Source organism: Bubalus kerabau, chromosome 23 (assembly GCF_029407905.1).
Source record: "Bubalus kerabau isolate K-KA32 ecotype Philippines breed swamp buffalo chromosome 23, PCC_UOA_SB_1v2, whole genome shotgun sequence".
In the NCBI taxonomy this organism is placed as follows: Eukaryota; Metazoa; Chordata; class Mammalia; order Artiodactyla; family Bovidae; genus Bubalus; species Bubalus kerabau.
The window spans coordinates 29,132,378-29,150,386 of record NC_073646.1 but is presented as its reverse complement, the minus strand read 5'-3'; the positions used below and the strand labels follow the sequence as shown (position 1 = coordinate 29,150,386).

Here is an 18,009-nt window from a genome sequence, read left to right as displayed (position 1 = left end):
AGTTATTCAATTTGTTCGTGCACAAATATTCACAGAATTCTCATAAATTTTTTCATTTATGTAAATAGTAATGACCCCTGTTCTGATTTTAGCAAATTGAGTTTTCTCTTTTTTGTAATCAATCTAGCTCACGACTTGTTAATTTTGATCTTAAAGAAAAAAAACTTTTGGTTTTGTTGATTTTCTATATTCTCTTGTTATCCTATTCTCCATTCCACTTATTGCTACTCTATACATTGTGTCTTCTGCTAGCTTTGGCTCAATTTGCTCCTCATTTTTATAGTTCCTTTAAGGTGTTTGGGGGCTTCCCTGGTGGCTCAGATGGTAAAGAATCCGCCTGCAATGTGGGAGACCTAGGTTTGATACCTGGGTAGGGAAGATCCCCTGGAGAAGAGAACAGCTGCCCACTCCAGTATTCTGGCCTCCAGAATTCCATGGAAGGGGAGCCTGGCAGCTACAGTCCATGGAGTTGCAAAGAGTTGGACATGACTGAGCAAATTTAACTTAAGGTGTATTTGAGATCTTTTTTTTTTTTATATATAATTTTATTTATTTTTGGCTGTGCTGGGTCTTCCTTGCTGCATGGGCTTTTCTGTAGCTGTGGGGAGTTTCTAATGTCCTTATCTCATAACCTTTTTAAATGTAAAATCTATTCTTTTTAATAATATAACCACCTCAATTCTCCTTTGGTTACTGTTTTCATGGAATATATTTTTCCATCCTTTTACTTCCAATCTCTTTGTGTCTTTAAGGTAAGTTTCTTATAGACAGCAGATAGATGGAACTTTTTAGGAAATACATTCTGCCAATCTTTGGCTTTAAAGTGGAAAGTTTAATCTACTTAAATCTGAAGTAATTGCTGCTAAATAATGACTTACATCTGCCATTTTGCTACTGGTTTTCTAAATCTATTATGTTTTATCCCCTCCATCTTTCATTACTGCATTTTTTGGGTATTTAAATGTTTTTCTGTAGTCTACTATTTTCATTTTCTGTAAATTTTTAGTTATTTTCTTCATGGTTACTTTTGTGATTACAATTAACATTTTGAACTTGTAACAACTTAGTTTGAATAATACCAACTTTATTGAAAATAGTATGTACTGTGCTTCCAAAACAACTATGTCCTTCTCATTTTATCTTGTTATTGTCAGATTTCATCTCTATAAATTGTTTGCCTATCAGCACAGGTTTATAATTAGTGTTTTATGCATATGACTTTAAAATCAAATAGAGAAGTTGTTGTTTAGTCGCTAAGTCATGTCTGTCTCTTTTGGAAACCTATGGCCTGCAGCCCACCAGGCTCCTCTGTCCCTGGAATTTCCCAGGCAAGAATACTGGAGTGGGTTGCCATTTCCTTCTCCAGGGGATCTTCTCCGAATCTCCTGCATTGGCAGGTGGATTCTTTGCCACTGAGCCACCAGGGAAGCCCATAAAAGAAAAGAGAGGAGTTATAAACGTTTAGTACAATGACATTGACCTTTACATTTACCTAGGTTTTCATCTTTATTGGTATTGTTTACTTCCTCATATGACTTCTAGTGTCCTTTTTTCTTCGGTTTGAAGAAGTCCTTCTAGCATTTCTTATAGAGAAGGTCTACTAGTGACCAATCCCCTTCTCTCCATGCTTTCAAGATTCTTCTTTGGCTTGCTACACTTTGATTATAATGTTTTCTGTGGGTCTCTTTGAATTAATCTTACATGGAGTTTTTTGAGTTTCTAGAATTTGTAGATTTGTCCAATTTTCTTTATCATTTGTGCTCTTTCTCTCCCTTTTTTCCTGAAGAACTTAAGACTAAGTTGCAAACACCTACATATTTCAGTGTGTTTCCTAAGAATAATCTCTGAGAAAAACCAAAGCAAAATTATCAAAATCAAGAAAATTAACATTGATAAAATCCTCTAATTTAATCTATAATCCTTATTTATCAATTGTGCCAAAAATGTCTCTTATAGCTATTGTTTCCCTGGTCCCAAGTCTAACCCAGGATCACTTAATTGTCATGTGTCTTAGGTAGTCTTTAATCTGGAATGGTTCTTCCATTTAAATTTGTCTTCCATAATCTTGACATTTTTGTAAAGTATAAGTGAAGTGAAAGTCGCTCAGTTGTAGCCAACTCTCTGCGACCCCATGGACTATACAGTCCATGGAATTCTCCAGGCCAGAATACTAGAATGGGTAGCCTTTCCCTTCTCCAGGGGATCTTCCCAACCCAGGGATCAAACCCAGGTCTCCCGCATTGCAGGAGGATTATTTTACCAGCTGAGCCATTAAGGGAAGCCCAAAAGTATAAGATGGTCATTCTAAAACATGTCCTTCACTTTGGGTTTCTCTGATTTTTTTTCTCATGATTAGATTCATGCTGTTCATTTTTTTTGGGGGGGGGGGGTGCAGAAGAATCACAAAATGTTGTGTTCCTCTGCAGACACTAAGACAGGTGATGTACATGATGTCTGTTTGTTCCATTTTGGCTAACGACATTGATTAATGATGAAAGTGGAGTCCTTCAGGTGTTTCCACTGTGAAGTCACTATTTTTACTTTATAATTATTTAGTAATTTATAGGAAAATACTTTGAGACTATGTAAAGATGCTATTTTTCTTAAAAACTTATTTTAGAGTCCACTGATGATTGATGATGATTCAGTTCTAATTATGTTGACAAAATGGAGTTTTTTTAATGGGGGTTTTCTAATGTCATCATTCTTTCTATAGTAGCTGACATTTTATGCTAATTAAGAACTTTCCTTTCTATCTCTTTTATGCCATTACTTATTCAATTCATTTGTGTCAATATGAATTCATGGATTCTTATTTTATTCAATGGGTTATAACCCATGGGTATAATTATTTATTTAAAAAATTTATTTATTTGGCTGCACCGGGTCTTAGCTGTGACGTGCAAGACCTTCTGTCTTCATCACTGCACGTGGGTTCTTTAATTGCAGCATGCAAACTCTCAGTTGTGGCCTGTGGGATCTAGTAATAAATAGTTCCCTGAGCAGGGCTCGAACCTGGGACCCCTCTACTGGGAGTGTGGAGTCTTAACCACTCAACCACCAGGGAAATCCCTATAATGATTTAGTTAGGTGTTCAAACTGTTCCATTTCAAATTTTAATAATGTGTGCCTAAGACAAGAATTTTGACTTAACACTGAGCCATTATTTTCTACAATAATTATATAGTTCCCTGTGCTATACAGTAGGACCTTGTTGTTTATCCATTCTAAATTTAGTCGTTTGCATCTACAAAGCCTAAATTCCCAGTCCATCTCTCTCCCTCCCCGACTCCTACCCCCAGCAACCACAAGTCTGATTTTCTGTGTCTGTGAGTCTGCTTCTGTTCTGTAAATAGGTTCATTTGTACCATACTTTAGATTCCACGTATAAGTGAGACACTGCAGGGGGAGAGATGTTTCCTTTCTGGTTCTGGTATGCTTGCTCACAGCTCATATAGCTTCTCCAGCACCCAGCTCCTGCCATACAAGTTGGTCTGCAGTCACAAAGAGCTTTCCCCAGCACCTCCAGGGGTAGTTTTGTAGTAGAGAGCCTCTGGCAAGACACACCCTAAGGAACAGATTTTTCCAGCACCTCAGAGGGTAGATTTCCAGCAAGTTTCACCAGCACGGCACCCCCATGACTTCTCTGTCATTCAGTGAACCTGGCCATGCCTTGTCCAAAAAGGTCTGGATATCAGCTCTTGGGGGAGGGGGTATTCATCCTTAGACCCTCTATCTCAGTCTTAGTGGCTGCTTCTTGGCTATTCCTATATTCTTTATAGTTATCCCTACTCTTTATTAGCCAATCCTTCATTCCTCCAATCATAATTGGTAACTATTTATATTCAAGATATAAATTATTCAAATTACTGTGTAGTTTTTTTTTTTCTCCTGACTGATACAAATGACTCCAAATTCAATTCAGGGACGGAGACCTTATAGATTGATATGTCAGATGTAAGGTCCAAGAAGTCTTTGTTATTTTCCATTTTGAATGGGTGGGACATGAAGGCACATGGATGGCAAAGAGGTGAGCAGGAGTTCAGCTTCCTCCCCTGGCATGCCCATCAGCCGTTGTAAGAAAACATTGTCCCTTTTCGTGTCCACTCTGGGGAGCTCTGGGTTTTGGCTGGCCTCTGCTGCACAAGTGGCTCAGTGGTAAAGAACCCGCCTGCCAATGCAAGAGAGACATGAGTTCAATCCCTGGGTCACGAAGATCCCCTGGAGAAGGGCATGGTAACCCGCTCCAGTATTCTTGCCTGGAGAGTCCCATGCACATAGGAGCCTGGCGGGCTACAACTGAGCAAAGCAACTAAGCACTGCTGCACGTGGGTACCTGCCTGCAGTTTGCAGTGGCTTCTCTCAGCTGCAACCAGAGCCGGATTCCTCTGCTGGCCTCTTGGGGTCTTGTACATGTAACAGAGCCTCTTCTGAAGCCAAAGTGTTTGAAAAACTGGACCCGCCCTCATTGTGCAAACCAAGTTGCCAGTTTCACCTTGACCGATCCAGACTGCTGCAGATACTCCCTGTAGGGGTTCTTTCACAGGGTGCCTCTGGACCTTGAATCTGTTTATTACAGTGCAACTCTCATACCTGGAAGGATCGCCGGCCTCAACCAACTCCAGCATCAGGAAGATGTAGGGACTAGGGCCAGAGGCTACCAGGCTGGTGCCTCCTTGTGACCCCACCGAGGCACTGGAGTGTCTTGGGGGTGCAGGCCCAGGACAGGAGAAAAGAGGTACAGGGCTTTCAGCAATGGGCATTCTGGGTCCTCAGTGAAGGATCAGGTGAACCCGCTTCCTAAAAAGATAGAATGGTCAAGGGAGGAAGTTGAGGGTCGTGAACAAATGGTCAGTACTGCATAAAAACCCCAGAAATCCAGGGGCACAGGTGAGTATGCCTACCGGGACAGAGACCAGGTGAGGGTAACTGCAGAGGGACCTCCAGGGGGGCCCATCCCCCTTTAACTTCAAGTCTGGGTGGAAGTTCAGCTGCATGTCTCAGGGAAGGGTCTGCTTGATTTAGCATGGCAACACCAAACATACCACATTTTAAGCAGAAAACAACACATTTGCTGGCAGCCTGGAGGGCGAAGGAGGGATGAGAATACATCTCTAAATAAGAAAGGCACGACACCCAGGTTCTAGTTCTTGACTTTAATGCTAGGTGAGGGTACCGAGGCTCTGTGGATCAAAGCACTCACAGACAGGAAAATGAAGGAACACAGGCAGCATTATACGGTATACACAAACCCAACACTACAGAAGGAAGAAGACGGACCTATGACCTCCCACACCCAGAGGCAGCTGCCTGCTCCTCTCGGTCTCCGTTCCCATCTCCCCGACCCCTCAGCCAGCCCACCCTTCCCCCAGTTAACATATATGTATACACGTATGATTCTTCCAAATTCCAAAAAGTGCCTCTCCCACCCCTGCTCCCACAACTCTGGCTTCTGATGAATAAACCCTCCCTTGTAATAAGCATCATGAGGCAGGCACCACCTTCTTGAAAGAGCCACGGCAAAATGGGACCTGAGAGAGCTTAATCACTTACAGTACAATCAAGTACGGACACAAGGTGTGCAGAAGGAAGATGTCTGAAATCCCAACTGGGATCAAAACGCTGGGTGTGAGTGGTTTCTGTTCTGTTGTTGTTAGCTGTCTTAACCATTAGAGGATCCAGCTGAGACCAAGATGACACCCTGAGGCTCACCCAACGCTGTGGCTTGCGGTTGTCAATTTCCCAGTCCTCCAATGAGTGACCCAGAACAGGAAGATGACACCACCTGAGCAGCCAGAGGCACAAGACTCCAGACAGCTCCCAGAATGTCCCAAATCCCGGGGAGAAAGACAGAAAATTGCAGAGCACAGTTGACTGCCTTCCACATGATAAGCACTGGACAGCCTGATGAGCTTACCAGAAGATGAATTAGGATGGTGACGATCCCTTTGTTTCTTCGATTTAGAGCATTACCCAAAGAACTCCCCCCACTTGGGATGGTGGGATGGGTCTCGCTGTGTTGTTGTGTCTCTCTCGTTGTGTTTCAGTCTTTGCAAACTGAGTTGCCGTTAAGTTTTTCATTCTTACTAAATTGCAGCCAGCATTGCACCATGCAGTCCTATCTCCTAAAACCTGCACCGTCCCAACCACTGAGCAGAGCTCCTGGGAGAAAAGGTGCCCAAAGTCAAACATAAGGGAAGCTTCAAAGGCAAGTCCTTTGATTTGACCAACTGATGTTATGCACAAGAATTCCATGAACGTGGACTTCCTTTCACTCTGGGAAGCAGTTGTCCTGTGGAACCCTTCTTCCTGACCCAGCCCTTCATATGCTCTGGGCCTGGCCACTGACAGTTGAAAAGGGAACCCAACTGGGAGAGGTCACTTCCTCAGAGATGACCTTTATTTGAAGGCCATTGCCACATACCCCCACGTCCAAGAGCACTTTGCAGCCTGGCCTTGGTTCCTCATAAAAGGATGGCCCAACGTGGTCATCAAATTCTCTTACTCCATGTGGAAAGAGCTCTAAGCTGGCTGCTGGTGTCTCTGCCCAGCCTGGTCTACCGGCCTGCAGCCTTGTCTCCCCACAGAGGCACAGAGCACACCACCACAAGGAAATCTCGGGGAGCAAAGAAACAGGGGTGTTTCCAGCAAGAGGCACAGGGCCAGTGTTCTTACTCAGCACCCTTGGAGCCCCTGGCAAGTCTTAAGGGCCCGATTTTGAGCAAACCTGCATTTGCGTGAACCAGTCGCTCCCTGTCTTTAGTGTGTGGACTCTAAATAACTGAGTGCTGTGATGCTCTGCGCTGAGGAGGGAGAGAGAAGGGGCCGAGGTGGGATTACTGAAAGCTCTGGGCTTCACTGTCTGCTCTGTCCTCACACCAGCTCCCTCCTCAAGAGTCTGCCTCACTGTCTGTCTGAAAACAATTTTTACAGTTCAAGCTACTGGCCAGTCTGGGCAACTTAAATCAGAGACTTTCCTGTGAGAACAAGGTAAGGGCCGTGCTACTGGGGTCCAAACAGGGATGTCAGCTCCAGAAAAGTGACAATCCATTTGTAGATGAGAACAAGAAGAGGATGCGTTATCTCGGAACCTGAAGCACTGACTGGACCATCCCCTCAGATGTTGGCCTGGACGCCTGCTCCACGCACACAAGAATACAATGTACGAGTGGGAGCCCATGCCCTGGAATCTTCTCACACAGGGGCCAAGGGGTCACTTCCCCGTGAGGGAATTCAGCCAAGGTCTGGCCTGCTTCTCCTCAGCTCCCGCCCCCTCCTCACCAGTCTCCTCCTGGAAGAATGAGACCGATGAGGCTCATAGGAAAAAAATCTTATAAGAGCACTCGGGAGCAGTTAAGTTCAATTGCGACTGCAGGGAGCACCCCTACACGTGGTGTGGGAATGCCCTGCTCCAAAGACTGGGGCCGCAGAGTATGTCCTGGGGCCACAGACCCACCCCTGACTGGTGGCCCAGGCTGCAGACGTAGCAAGAAGGAAACACAGTGGAGCAGAAGCTGCTGGATCTTTTTCTCTCCAAACTGGCTTCCTGCTTGTCATCCCTCAGCTCCAGGGACAGCTGCGCCTCTCCCCCAGCCCTTTCTTCCCTTCCCCAAGACAGACACTCTCCTGGAAGGAGAACACTGACGGGAAAAAGCAACAGGGGTTCCCCGTCCAGGGAGGTTCACCGTAAACTGGATCCTAACACATGGAATAGCGGCCAAGCAGGGATTCTGAGCCTCTAGAAAGGATGTTACATCTCAAAGAAGATCTAGGCATCCTGCCTGCTTGACTGACTTCAGAAGGAGTCCCTGAAATGTATACTCCAGCCCCGGGAGGCAATCACCCTTCAAGCAAGGCAGGTTGTGGAAAGGAGGAGAAGCCCAGGCCCTGAGGCAGGGCTGTAAACATTGTGCTTTTCTAAGGCCAATCTGGTGCATGGCTTTGGCAACTAGGGTAACATCTCCAAAAGGTGGTGAAGAGTATGTCTTGGAGGAAAAGACTCTTTCCACATCCTAAAATGAAGCGTGGGGCTGTCGCTGGGGGAAGAAGGAAACAAGATGCTCCCTCTTCAGCCAGGGGCTGTGGGGGGGCCCGCGGGCAAAGTCCCCCCACCGTGTTCTAGGTTCATACTGAGACACTGCGCACAAGAGTGGAAGAGTGGTTACGCCTACATCAGCTTGGCAACGTGGCTCTAAAAGGGCACAAACTCTCTTGCAAGGTCAAGAAAATGACAAAACCTCTCTGGACTTGCCGGTCAAGCCCTCGCTAACTGGACCCCATCAGCCTCGGGCAGAGACCACCGTGCCTTGAGGTCCCCCGGGGGCCACCAGCCTCGAGTCTGGCCCCGAGGTATAGCCGGGGAGACCAGGGCTGCCCCTCCATCCCCCTGGAGCCGAGCCTCGGGACCCGTCCTCACATCAGGAGGTGCTGGGGCAGCCAGGAGCCCCTCCAGGGACCTCGCTCCCAAAGCCACCAAGGGGACCGGCTACCCTCCCTGACGGGACTCTGCTCCCGCCAGCGCTACTCACCACCACGTGATCTTGAACTCATAGATGGGGCGCTTGCAGTAGTAGTGGTTGATGAGGTGCTTGTCGCACACCCCGATGCACTGGTGGTCCACGGTGAGGCCCTGGGCCGACAGGTCCGTGACCAGGCAGTGCAGCAGGTCGTAAACATCAGCCACGGCCTCCCAGGGCCCGAAAGACACGTCCACTTCGCAGTGGTGCTCAAAGAGCTGCCCGTCACTCTCGCTCCGCTCGAAGCGCAGCGAGTTGAGCAGCGGGCACTCGTAGGGGGTGATGGGCATCTCCTCCTTGAAGACACAGACCTTGAGCTTGGCAAAGCGGGCCTTCCGCTGGACAGCGCGCAACCGGGCAATCTCCACGATCCGCTCCAAGTGGTCTACGGGGGGTGAACACAGAGCCCATCACTGGACGAGGCTGGGAGATGGGGTAGGGAGCAGAGAGAGACCACCCAGTGATGTCTGGAGGGAAGAGACAGACCCCCAGGGAGGGCACTCTGTGGGCCCATGAGGGGCACAAACTTCACCAGGGATAGTGGGCGGTTCTGCAGGGCCAAAGGAAACCAATGGGACAGGATGAGGGTCTCTTTCTGAAATACAATTGGATGACGCTGCAGGCAAGGTGGGCCCTATTTCACCTGAGTCTCCCCCTGTGACTGAGAGGATGGCAGGAAGGGAAGCGGGACTCGCTCCCATCCCAAGTATGACAGGTGTGTAGGAAGCCGTGACCCCCCCTCTCCTGGTGGAGACCCCGACACTGACCGATGCCTCGCAACCCTCCCTCCTCGCATCTTGACTGCCCCGGGTCGTGGCCCCCTCACCTTTGTAGTAGGGCATGAGCCCCAGGAATGCCTGGCGCACCTTTTCACCCTTCAGTGGCTGCATGTTCTCCAGCTGCTCCAGGAGGGGCCCGATGGCGTAGTACTGGGCCTCCTTGTACACGGCCCGCACGCGCTCCCGGGGTGGCAGGTCCCCCGAGCGCAGGAAGTTCAGCACATCGCTGAGCAGGAAGGAAAGAGGGCGGGTGAGGGGGGAGCTGATGGACTCAGACAGGGCCTCCCAGAGGTTAGAGCACAGGCTCTGGACCCAGGTGGCCCACTGTGTAACCTCAGGTAAGAGAATTTAATCTCTCTGTGCCTTGATTTTCTGCTCCGTAAAATGGGGGAGAAAGTCAGAAAACTACCCCATCATGTTATAAGGGGATTAAATAAGTTAACATATAAAAAGTGCTTAGAAAATACCTAGCACAATGACTTCCAGTGGTTAAGACTCCATGCTCCCAATGCAGGGGCCATGGGTTCAATTCCTGGTCGGGGAAGTAAGATTCCACATGCCACATGGTGTGGCCAAGAAAGAAAGACATCTGGCACAGTTAGCCCTCATAAGTGTTAGTGGTTGTTATCAGTACTATTATTAATATAATTATTAAGGACATATAGGAAAAATGAAAATATATGATATTTAACCTCTTTATATATTTTAATTGGGTATAGTTAATATCACCTATGAATATACCCATAACCACCACCACCTACATCAAGATACAGAACATTCCCATCTCCTTAAAGTTTCCTTGGGCCTCTTCCCAGCCAATCACTAGAGAGGCAAACTCTTCCCAGCCAATCACTAGAGAGGCAAACAGTCTAACTTCTATCAACAAAGAGTACTTTTGCCTCTTCTTGAAATTCATGTAAGTGGAATCATACAGTATGTCCTCTTTGTGCCTGGCTCCTTCCCTTCAACTTAGTGTTTTTGAGATTGATTTCCTATGTTGTATGCAGCAGGATTTCCCTTCCTTTGCTGTTTTTCTTTCTTTTATTGCTAAGTATCACACTGTTATATGGGTGTGCTATAGACTATTTACCCATTCTCCTACTGATGGACATTTTAGTTGTTTCTGGTTTGGGGTCTCTTAAGAGTAGAGCTGTGATAAATATTCTCTGTAAACTTTTTGTGGACTTGGGGACCAATCCCTCTTAAGTGAATGTCAGCAGGAGAACTTTTTGGTCATAAATGCCTGTTTGACAAAGTGGTTGTAGCACTTCATTCCCACTAGCCACGTGGACGAGTTCTGCACCCCCACCCACCCCTACCATCAGTATTATGCTATACACAGAAGATGACTGCCTAGCCCTGACACCTGAACTGGTTTTGGGAGTGAATAAAAATGACACACTGTATTTTCTTAAAATAAAAATTCAGCTATTTTAGTTCTCTCTTTAGATTCTGCAGTGCTAAGAGTCATTGGACCTATCGCTGGCAGGTGTGGAAGGGCTCTTCCGTGAGGGTGTATGAGTAAACCCCAACATCAAGCTGTTACCTCAATAGTTTAGTTTATGACCATGATGCAACACCAGCCAGAACTCACTAAGCAATAATCTGTCAGCCACTATTCAGGTGTTATCCCATATAATCCCTTCAATGACACGGTGTAAGTGCTCTCTTGCATCCATTTTATAAATGAGGAAAAACTGGGCCTCAGAGAGCTTAAGGAACCCTCTTACTAAAGGAGCCATGGCTAGCCGGAGGCCCAGATGCAGACACAGGTGACTTCAAGCTCACACCAACAATGGTCCAGACTTTAGTCCAAAGAGCTATGTACTGAGCCCAACTGGAAACCAGCCTAAGGGGAGGCCCAGGCAGCCTTCACAGTGGGTGCTGGGGGCACGTGTGCTCACCCATGGAGAAAAGCCCTAAACTCTTTTATCTGAATCTTTCCACAACTTCACAGGCTGCTGGTGAACCACAGGCCACTGGAGTCCAATAGCCTGAGGATGAATGCCACAATATCCTGTTTTCTGCCACACCCTTGCCTGGCCCTGCCACTCTCCAGCTGTGGCCACCTGAGCATGGGCACAGCAGCCCAGGGCCAAACCTAGTGCCCCCTCCCCATCACCCCTTCCAAAATTAGTCCTTTAGGCTCGAGGGCAAACCTCAGTGAGCTCTGAAAAACATAACCCCGGGGCCAGGTCCAGAGAGGAGTATTGTGGAAGATGCCAGCTGGGGCCAGCACTTTCCTCCCCCAAACAGCCTGCAAACAAAAATCTTTTTATAGCTCTGCAGAGAGATGTGACACTTTGTTTTCTCAGCATTGGAGGCAGCTGACAGCCCAATGGGGAAATCCAGATGCTTCAAAGCAAATTATTTGACCAGAGGCTCCTTTCTGAGGATGAAAAATGACCCTCCTCCCGGTGTGGGCAAGCCTACTTGGAGGCTGGCACAGAGATGTAACAGTGGAGGGTTTCCTTTTGTTCAAGGTCAAGGACCACGCTAGTTCTCCAGTCATCTCCAAAGTTAGATGGATGGGGCAAAGAGCTTCAGCCATATACTCAAAGGACCTGGCCAAAGGTCACACCAAGACTCTATTTAATCCACATGACAGGCCTGCAAAGCAGCTATAATTATTTCTCATTTCACAAACAAGGAAACGGAAACACAGAGTCTTTAACTTGTGTGTAAAGTTGTCAGAAGTTATTTCTGGGAAAGACTTTTTTTTTGAGATTATGTCTTCCCATGTTTTACTGTTAAAATGACAGTAACAACTGATTTTTTTTTTTAAGACTTGGCAATACTATAGGATGGCAACCCTATGTTGGTCCTCCTCTTACCTGTTTTATTTTTATTTATTTATTTATCACTGCACTGTGAAGCTTGTGGGATCTTTAGTTCCCCAACCAGGGACTGAATGCAGGCCCTTGCCAGGGAGAGCATGGAGTCCTAACCACTAAACCACCAGGGAACTCCCTGTTTGTTTAACTATTCAAAGAAGTCTGGGAACCACCGCCACACACCATGTTCCTCCCTAATGGTGATGCTGACGCTGGTGGAATTCCACTTTCCAGTCTTTGCATAGCAGAGAAGCGGTTTCATCACACCTACCCAATGTGTGTTACCTGGGATGTCTGGGGCTGTCCTTGCCTCCTCTGGGAAAGAAACTAAGAAGTCCGATCCAGTTCAGAGTGCACATTTATTAAATCCCACCAGCAGGTTATCTCCTCTTCCGGGTGTTATGGAAGGTATCACGGTCCTGGGCCCCAGCCCAGGCCACTCACTCACCAGGACCGCGCAGGTGACGGCAGAGGGAAGGACGTACCCGAAGTGCGCGCCGTCGCGGTCGATGAAGTAGCGGCCCTCGGCGTCGGTGGGGATGTAGTGTCGCCCGCTGAACATGGCCGCCAGCATGGTGTCCTCGTAGCGCCGCAGGGTGGACAGGCGTGTGGTGAAGTGAGCCCCTCCGATGTTAAGGGGGACGACCTCAGGGAACTGGGGAGGAATCGCCGGCGCTTTCAGTCCGGCAGCTGGGGAGGCGAGCCCGGGCTGCCCGAAAGCCGGGCTTCGTTCTGACCGCTTCTCTCCCATCCCCCCACCCCCTCATCCGTTACCAAGTCCTCCCCCTCCTCCTTCCACAGCTCTTAAATCGGGTCTCTTCCCTGCAGTCCTCCTACCTCTGCTCCAGAGTTCAAAGCCTTCGCTGTCCTCCTTCCGCTTTCTGAACTTCCCATCTTTGTGCCTTTGCTCATGTCCCCAATGCTCCTGCCACTCCTTTTGTCCATTCAGCAAATGCAACAGCCCCATACGGCAGTGGGTGCTGTTCGCTGCGCAAGGGCACCCAAGTGAGCAGGCTCTGCTAGCCCAGCTGTGCGCCCTTCTAATTCACACTAAGGCACCGTATGGGTTAGCAGCATCCATGCATTTAAGAGCTTCTATTCAAGATCCCCTGCTCTGTGAGAAATTTTTTTCTTTTACTTTCTTTCAAATATTTATTTATTTGGCTGCTCAGGCGTCTTAGTCACAGCATGCGGGTCTAGTTCCCTGACCAGGCATCTAACCCGTGCCTTAGGAGCACTGAGTCTTAACCACTGGATTACCAGGGAAGTCCTGCGTGAGCAATTCTACTCTGTCGTCCCTTGCCTGTCCCAAGATAGGTTTAACTAAACACTCCCACCATTGTGCCTTCACTATACCCACATTCTCCTCTATAATAGTGCCTTGCACAATAGGTGCTTTGTGATGTTGGTGGTTCTGTATTACTGCCCAAGTTTTCCGAGGGCAGGGACAGCATCTTGTTCACCTATTCTGAGGCCACCCAGAGCAGGGCTCACAGATGCTTGTTGAATAACACCAGGCATCGACTCCTCACCCTCTGTACCTCTCTGCTTCCCTCCTTAATCTGTACAGTGAGATTAGTCCCCAGTCCAGTTACAGTTCTGGAGTCAAGGGCAGGGAATAAGGGAACCAACATTTGTCCTGAGAAGCTCTAGGTTCTCCCTAATATGCTCAGGGTTCCCCCCCCACCCCCAATCTCTTCACTGCTTGTGGCTTTGAAAGAAACCAGGCCAATTCTCTCTAATTTTCCCACAAACCTCCTCCAGATTAACTAAAATTGTATTCCACTGCATACTTCAATATTACGACATCACTCGGGCTCTGTGAAAGTCTGTGTGTATTTATCTAGACAGTCCTTTCTCCCAACATTCAAATCCTTTGTGAAATAAAAATAGGAACAAATACAGTACATCTAAGTGGTCCAGGGTCTTGTGCAGTGTGCCTGGCTCATAGTAAAACCTCAAATAAGCATCAAATGAATGGATGAATCAGACAGACAGGCATTTACAATTCTGTGAATGTAGGTGACGTTACTCGTCTGCACCCAGAGGACATAGGAAATGCCTGCTGCTTATTCAACAGCTAGCTCCTCTAAAACTATTCTATGTGCACATCAAGGACTCAAATATTATTGTGGGATAATAATACTTTACATTACTCACATGAAGCCATGCAATATTTTACATTACTCACATGGAGCCATCTAATCTGTGAAAGAGCTGGCACTGGAGTGCTGGCCTATAATCTCCAGGTCCTATGCTTTTTCTCTAAAAACAGATTGTTTCCCAGTAACAGCACACACGCACACACACACAAATGGCACCCCGTGTCTCCAATGGCTCATTTCTTTCTTCAATTACAAAAGTCCTCCTGGAGTTTTGCCCATTTCACAAGTGTCCCATGATGTTTAGACCACAGCCTTCTAACCCCAAGATAACACTGAAACTTCCCAAGAGCCTCACCCAGGCCCACCTTGCCCTTCTGGGGTTGAGTCCCTTCATCTAGAATGCTACCTGTCACATGCGTCCACGTCTGCCACTACCTTAGCCCCTATCTCCCAGCCTCTGTTTTCAGCGTCCAGCAGGGCCCCGCTTTCTTTCCTCCCAAGGGTCATTTCAGGTGTTCACAAGATAGTGTCACATGCGTTCAGTAAGACCAGTGGAAGCCACTGTGCGTCACAGCACAGCATCTAGGAGGGAGGGCCATGGAGCTGTCAGGTGGGTAAGGCTACAGCTATGAACTGGCCTGCTTTACATCTGCACGCTGCCCCTGACCCCACTCTCTGGGCAGCTGGAGACTGGGTCTGCACAACTACCCAGGCGTCCTCTTGGATTCTCTAGAAAACACTATCATCTCTTGGGGCTCCAAGGGTCCCTTCCCATGGCTACCCTCCCTCCTCCAGTAGATAACGGTGGGACAAAGGGATGGGAGTACCAACCCAGGAGGCAGTGTATCCTGGAAGGAGGCGGATGGGAGGGCCAGGTGCCTCCTGGGACAGGGAAGACACACCTGGTGCGTGACAAGGGGTGGGGGTGATCGGTGGGTGGTGGGAGCGGGGTGGTAGGGGAGCAAAGAGGACTGGCGCCGCCTTCGGCCCGACCCCTACCCTCCACCTCCGCGCCGCTCACATCCCAAGGTCAGCTCTGCCGGACACTGGCTCCTCGTTCTGCGGCCCTTCCCGCGCCCCCAACCCCTCCCCGGGTCCAGGTACCTCCTGCGGCAGCAGAGGCAGTGCGTGCCCCGCCTGCGTGGCCGTCGGGGTAGCCGGCTCCAGAAAGTCGTCTTCGGCGTCGGAGCTGGACATGGCACCGTCCGGGCGACGGCTGTCTGGCTCCCGCCCCGTGACTACCACCATCCCTCTGGCTCTGGGCAGTGGGCGCGGCTTTGGGCGGGCGGGCGGGCGGGAGGGCGGCAGCCCGGGCACTAGCACCCAGCAGATCCTGGCATGACGCGGCGCGGCCGACAGGCGGGGCCGGAGGGGCCGAGAGCGCAGCGCGCGCAGGCTCGAGGGCGGCGACTCCCTCAGCGCCGACCGGCTCGCCGACCACTGTGGGGACCACAGGGCCACTGGCCTGACCCGGTTGCCTCACGCTATTGGCCGAATCCCTCTAGCGCCCGCCCCCGATTGGCAGGAAGTTCGACCAATCTCAGGGCAGACAGAGCTTTCAGCCCGCGCCTGAGTAGCCATCAGGTGCCAGACCCCTGGCCTTCCCGGCTCTGATTGGCCGTCTGGTCAGCGGGCTCGCCCTCTCCACCCCCTACCACTCGCTCCGCGCAACGGGCGCGCGCGCGGCCACCACCTCTAAGCCGGGCCTTCTTGTTGGCGGGGAGGGTGGCTCCCGCATCCCAGTCGACACCTAGAAACTTGAGGAGAGAGAGGGCTTACGACTTAATCGTTCGTACGTTTCCAGGGCAACGGGTCCTGCGCATCCTTGGGCGTCGAAGGCCGGGGAAATCCGAGTCCGGGAGGACCGGGTCACCTCAATGGAAAACCTGAGCATCCTTTCCTGAGGGAGGAGGCTGAGGTCACTGAGGTTGTAGGAGAGGAAGGGCAGCACTGCGACAGGGGCTGGCCCTCCTCTAACCGCAGAGACAGAACCTGGGTTTCCAGTCTTTCCCGACTGACTCAAGCAGCAATCCGAAAAAGGAAATTCAAAACAGGGGCGATTGAGTTGATTAAGAATGGCGTAACTCTCCACTCTCCACGCGTCAGGTCTTCCTCTGGACACCTGGAGACAAGGATGGAGACACGCCCTGTCTAAATAAGCTCACAGGCTGCGGAGGCGGAGTCCAGCCTGGGCCAACACGTCTGTCTGCAGCCTTGGAATCCGTGTCTCCTGGTATGACAGTCAGCTCAGGGACTCTCCTAGGGGGTCAAGATTTTAGTTCTTTCAAACCATTTTTACATCTGGCTCTTCATTTGAATCTCACATTGTTGTGTCAGAAAAGGAAACTGAGGTCTAGACGATTAGAACAGCTTCAGGGAGGTCAGCCATGAGCAAGAGGTACAACACTTCCTCTGTTGGACCAATCACACTCCCAGTTGTAGGAGTCTCCTAGGTCAGTGTTTTCTCTAAATACAGTTGCATCAAAATTACTGGAGGGAGAATTTCTTAAAAAACAGATTCCCAACCCAGTTGCTCAGTCGTGTCCAATTCTTTGTGACTCCATGGATTGTAGCCTGCCAGGCTTCTCTCTTGGTAGGATTCTCTGGGCAAGAATAGTGGAGTGGGTTGCCATTCCTTTCTCCAGGGGATCTTCCCCTTCCTGGGATGGAACGCGGGTCTCCCGCATTGCAGGCAGATTCTTTACCATCTGAGTTACCAGGGAAGCCCTTCTCCAAATATAGTTGCATCAGAATTACTGGAGGAGTAAAATACAGATTCCCAGCCTCACCTCCAGAGACTCTGATTTGGTGCATCTGGGGGTGAAGCCCTTTAATTTGCATTCTTAATGAATGCCCAGGTTATTCTGATGCTGCAGGTCCTTGAACTGTGTTTTGAGCAGCACTGCCCTGATGAAGGCCCCTTGAGGCCATCTCTTGGCTCTCACTACCTGCTCCAGCCTCTCTGAACAATATCTATAACAAATTTCCTCTTTCCATCCTTAGGAAGTTTCAGCTGTAATAGAAATTGCAGCCAAAGGTGGCTTAAATCAGTGGTCCCCAGCCTTTTTTGCACCAGGGGCCAGTTTTGTGGAAGACAATTTTTTCTGTGGATGGGATGGTTTCTGGATGATTCAAGCGCATCACATGTGTTGTGCACTTTATTTCTATTATTATTACATCAGCTTCACCTCAGATCATCAGGTATTAGATCCCAGAGGTTGGGGATCCCTAGCTTAAATAATAGGAGAAGTTTATTATCTTATGTAACAAGAAGTCTGAGTAGATCCTGGGTTGGTTCAGTAGGTAACGCAACAAGGAGTTACCTGGACCAGCTTGCTTCATTTATCCCCTCTGCCAGATGGCCTCTCCTCCCCTAGGAATCCATAGAGAAAACCAGAGAGCTAAGGGCTATTGGGGTGACATTTATTCCTACACCTTAAAGCAAGGCTATATAAAAAGAATAGGAAGGGAGCCCCAGAGACTCGGGATGTAGGAAAATCCATGTGCCATCATGGTTACATTACTGAATGTGTTCGAGTTTTTATCTTCCTTTTCGGTTGAGGAATATATTTCCTTCCAGAATATAGTTTCCCAGTTGGTTTCTGTTTACACGGTGAGGGGACATCCAAGATCAGCTGCCTGGAATGAGGATTTGCTGAGCAAGTAGGCAGGGGTTGGAGCAGGTTTTCTGGGAAAGCAGGGCACTTTGCTGGCAGCGGCTACCCCCAGGCTGCAGTGCAATGATTTCCAGGCCAGTCCGCATGAGGTCTAGAGG

The 18,009-nt window shown here is 48.9% G+C and overlaps 1 protein-coding gene across 2 annotated transcripts; it reads right to left on the bottom strand.

Moving 5' to 3' along the window:
- Window positions 1–2,381: 2,381 nt before the first annotated feature.
- On the bottom strand, window positions 2,382–15,821 carry KCTD7 (potassium channel tetramerization domain containing 7). 2 transcript variants are annotated; one of them, XM_055562467.1, is made up of 6 exons: window positions 15,339–15,451; window positions 12,967–13,116; window positions 12,615–12,784; window positions 9,343–9,521; window positions 8,529–8,901; window positions 2,382–4,800 (listed from the first exon to the last, which is right to left on the bottom strand). In XM_055562467.1, exons 2-6 carry the CDS (start codon window positions 13,072–13,074, stop codon window positions 4,773–4,775), a joined length of 858 nt encoding a protein of 285 aa, XP_055418442.1. In that variant the 5' UTR covers window positions 13,075–13,116; window positions 15,339–15,451; the 3' UTR covers window positions 2,382–4,772. The 2 variants fall into 2 exon arrangements, with proteins under 2 accessions (XP_055418442.1, XP_055418441.1); XM_055562466.1 differs by lacking the exon at window positions 12,967–13,116 and having other exon boundaries at window positions 15,339–15,821.
- Window positions 15,822–18,009: the final 2,188 nt, after the last annotated feature.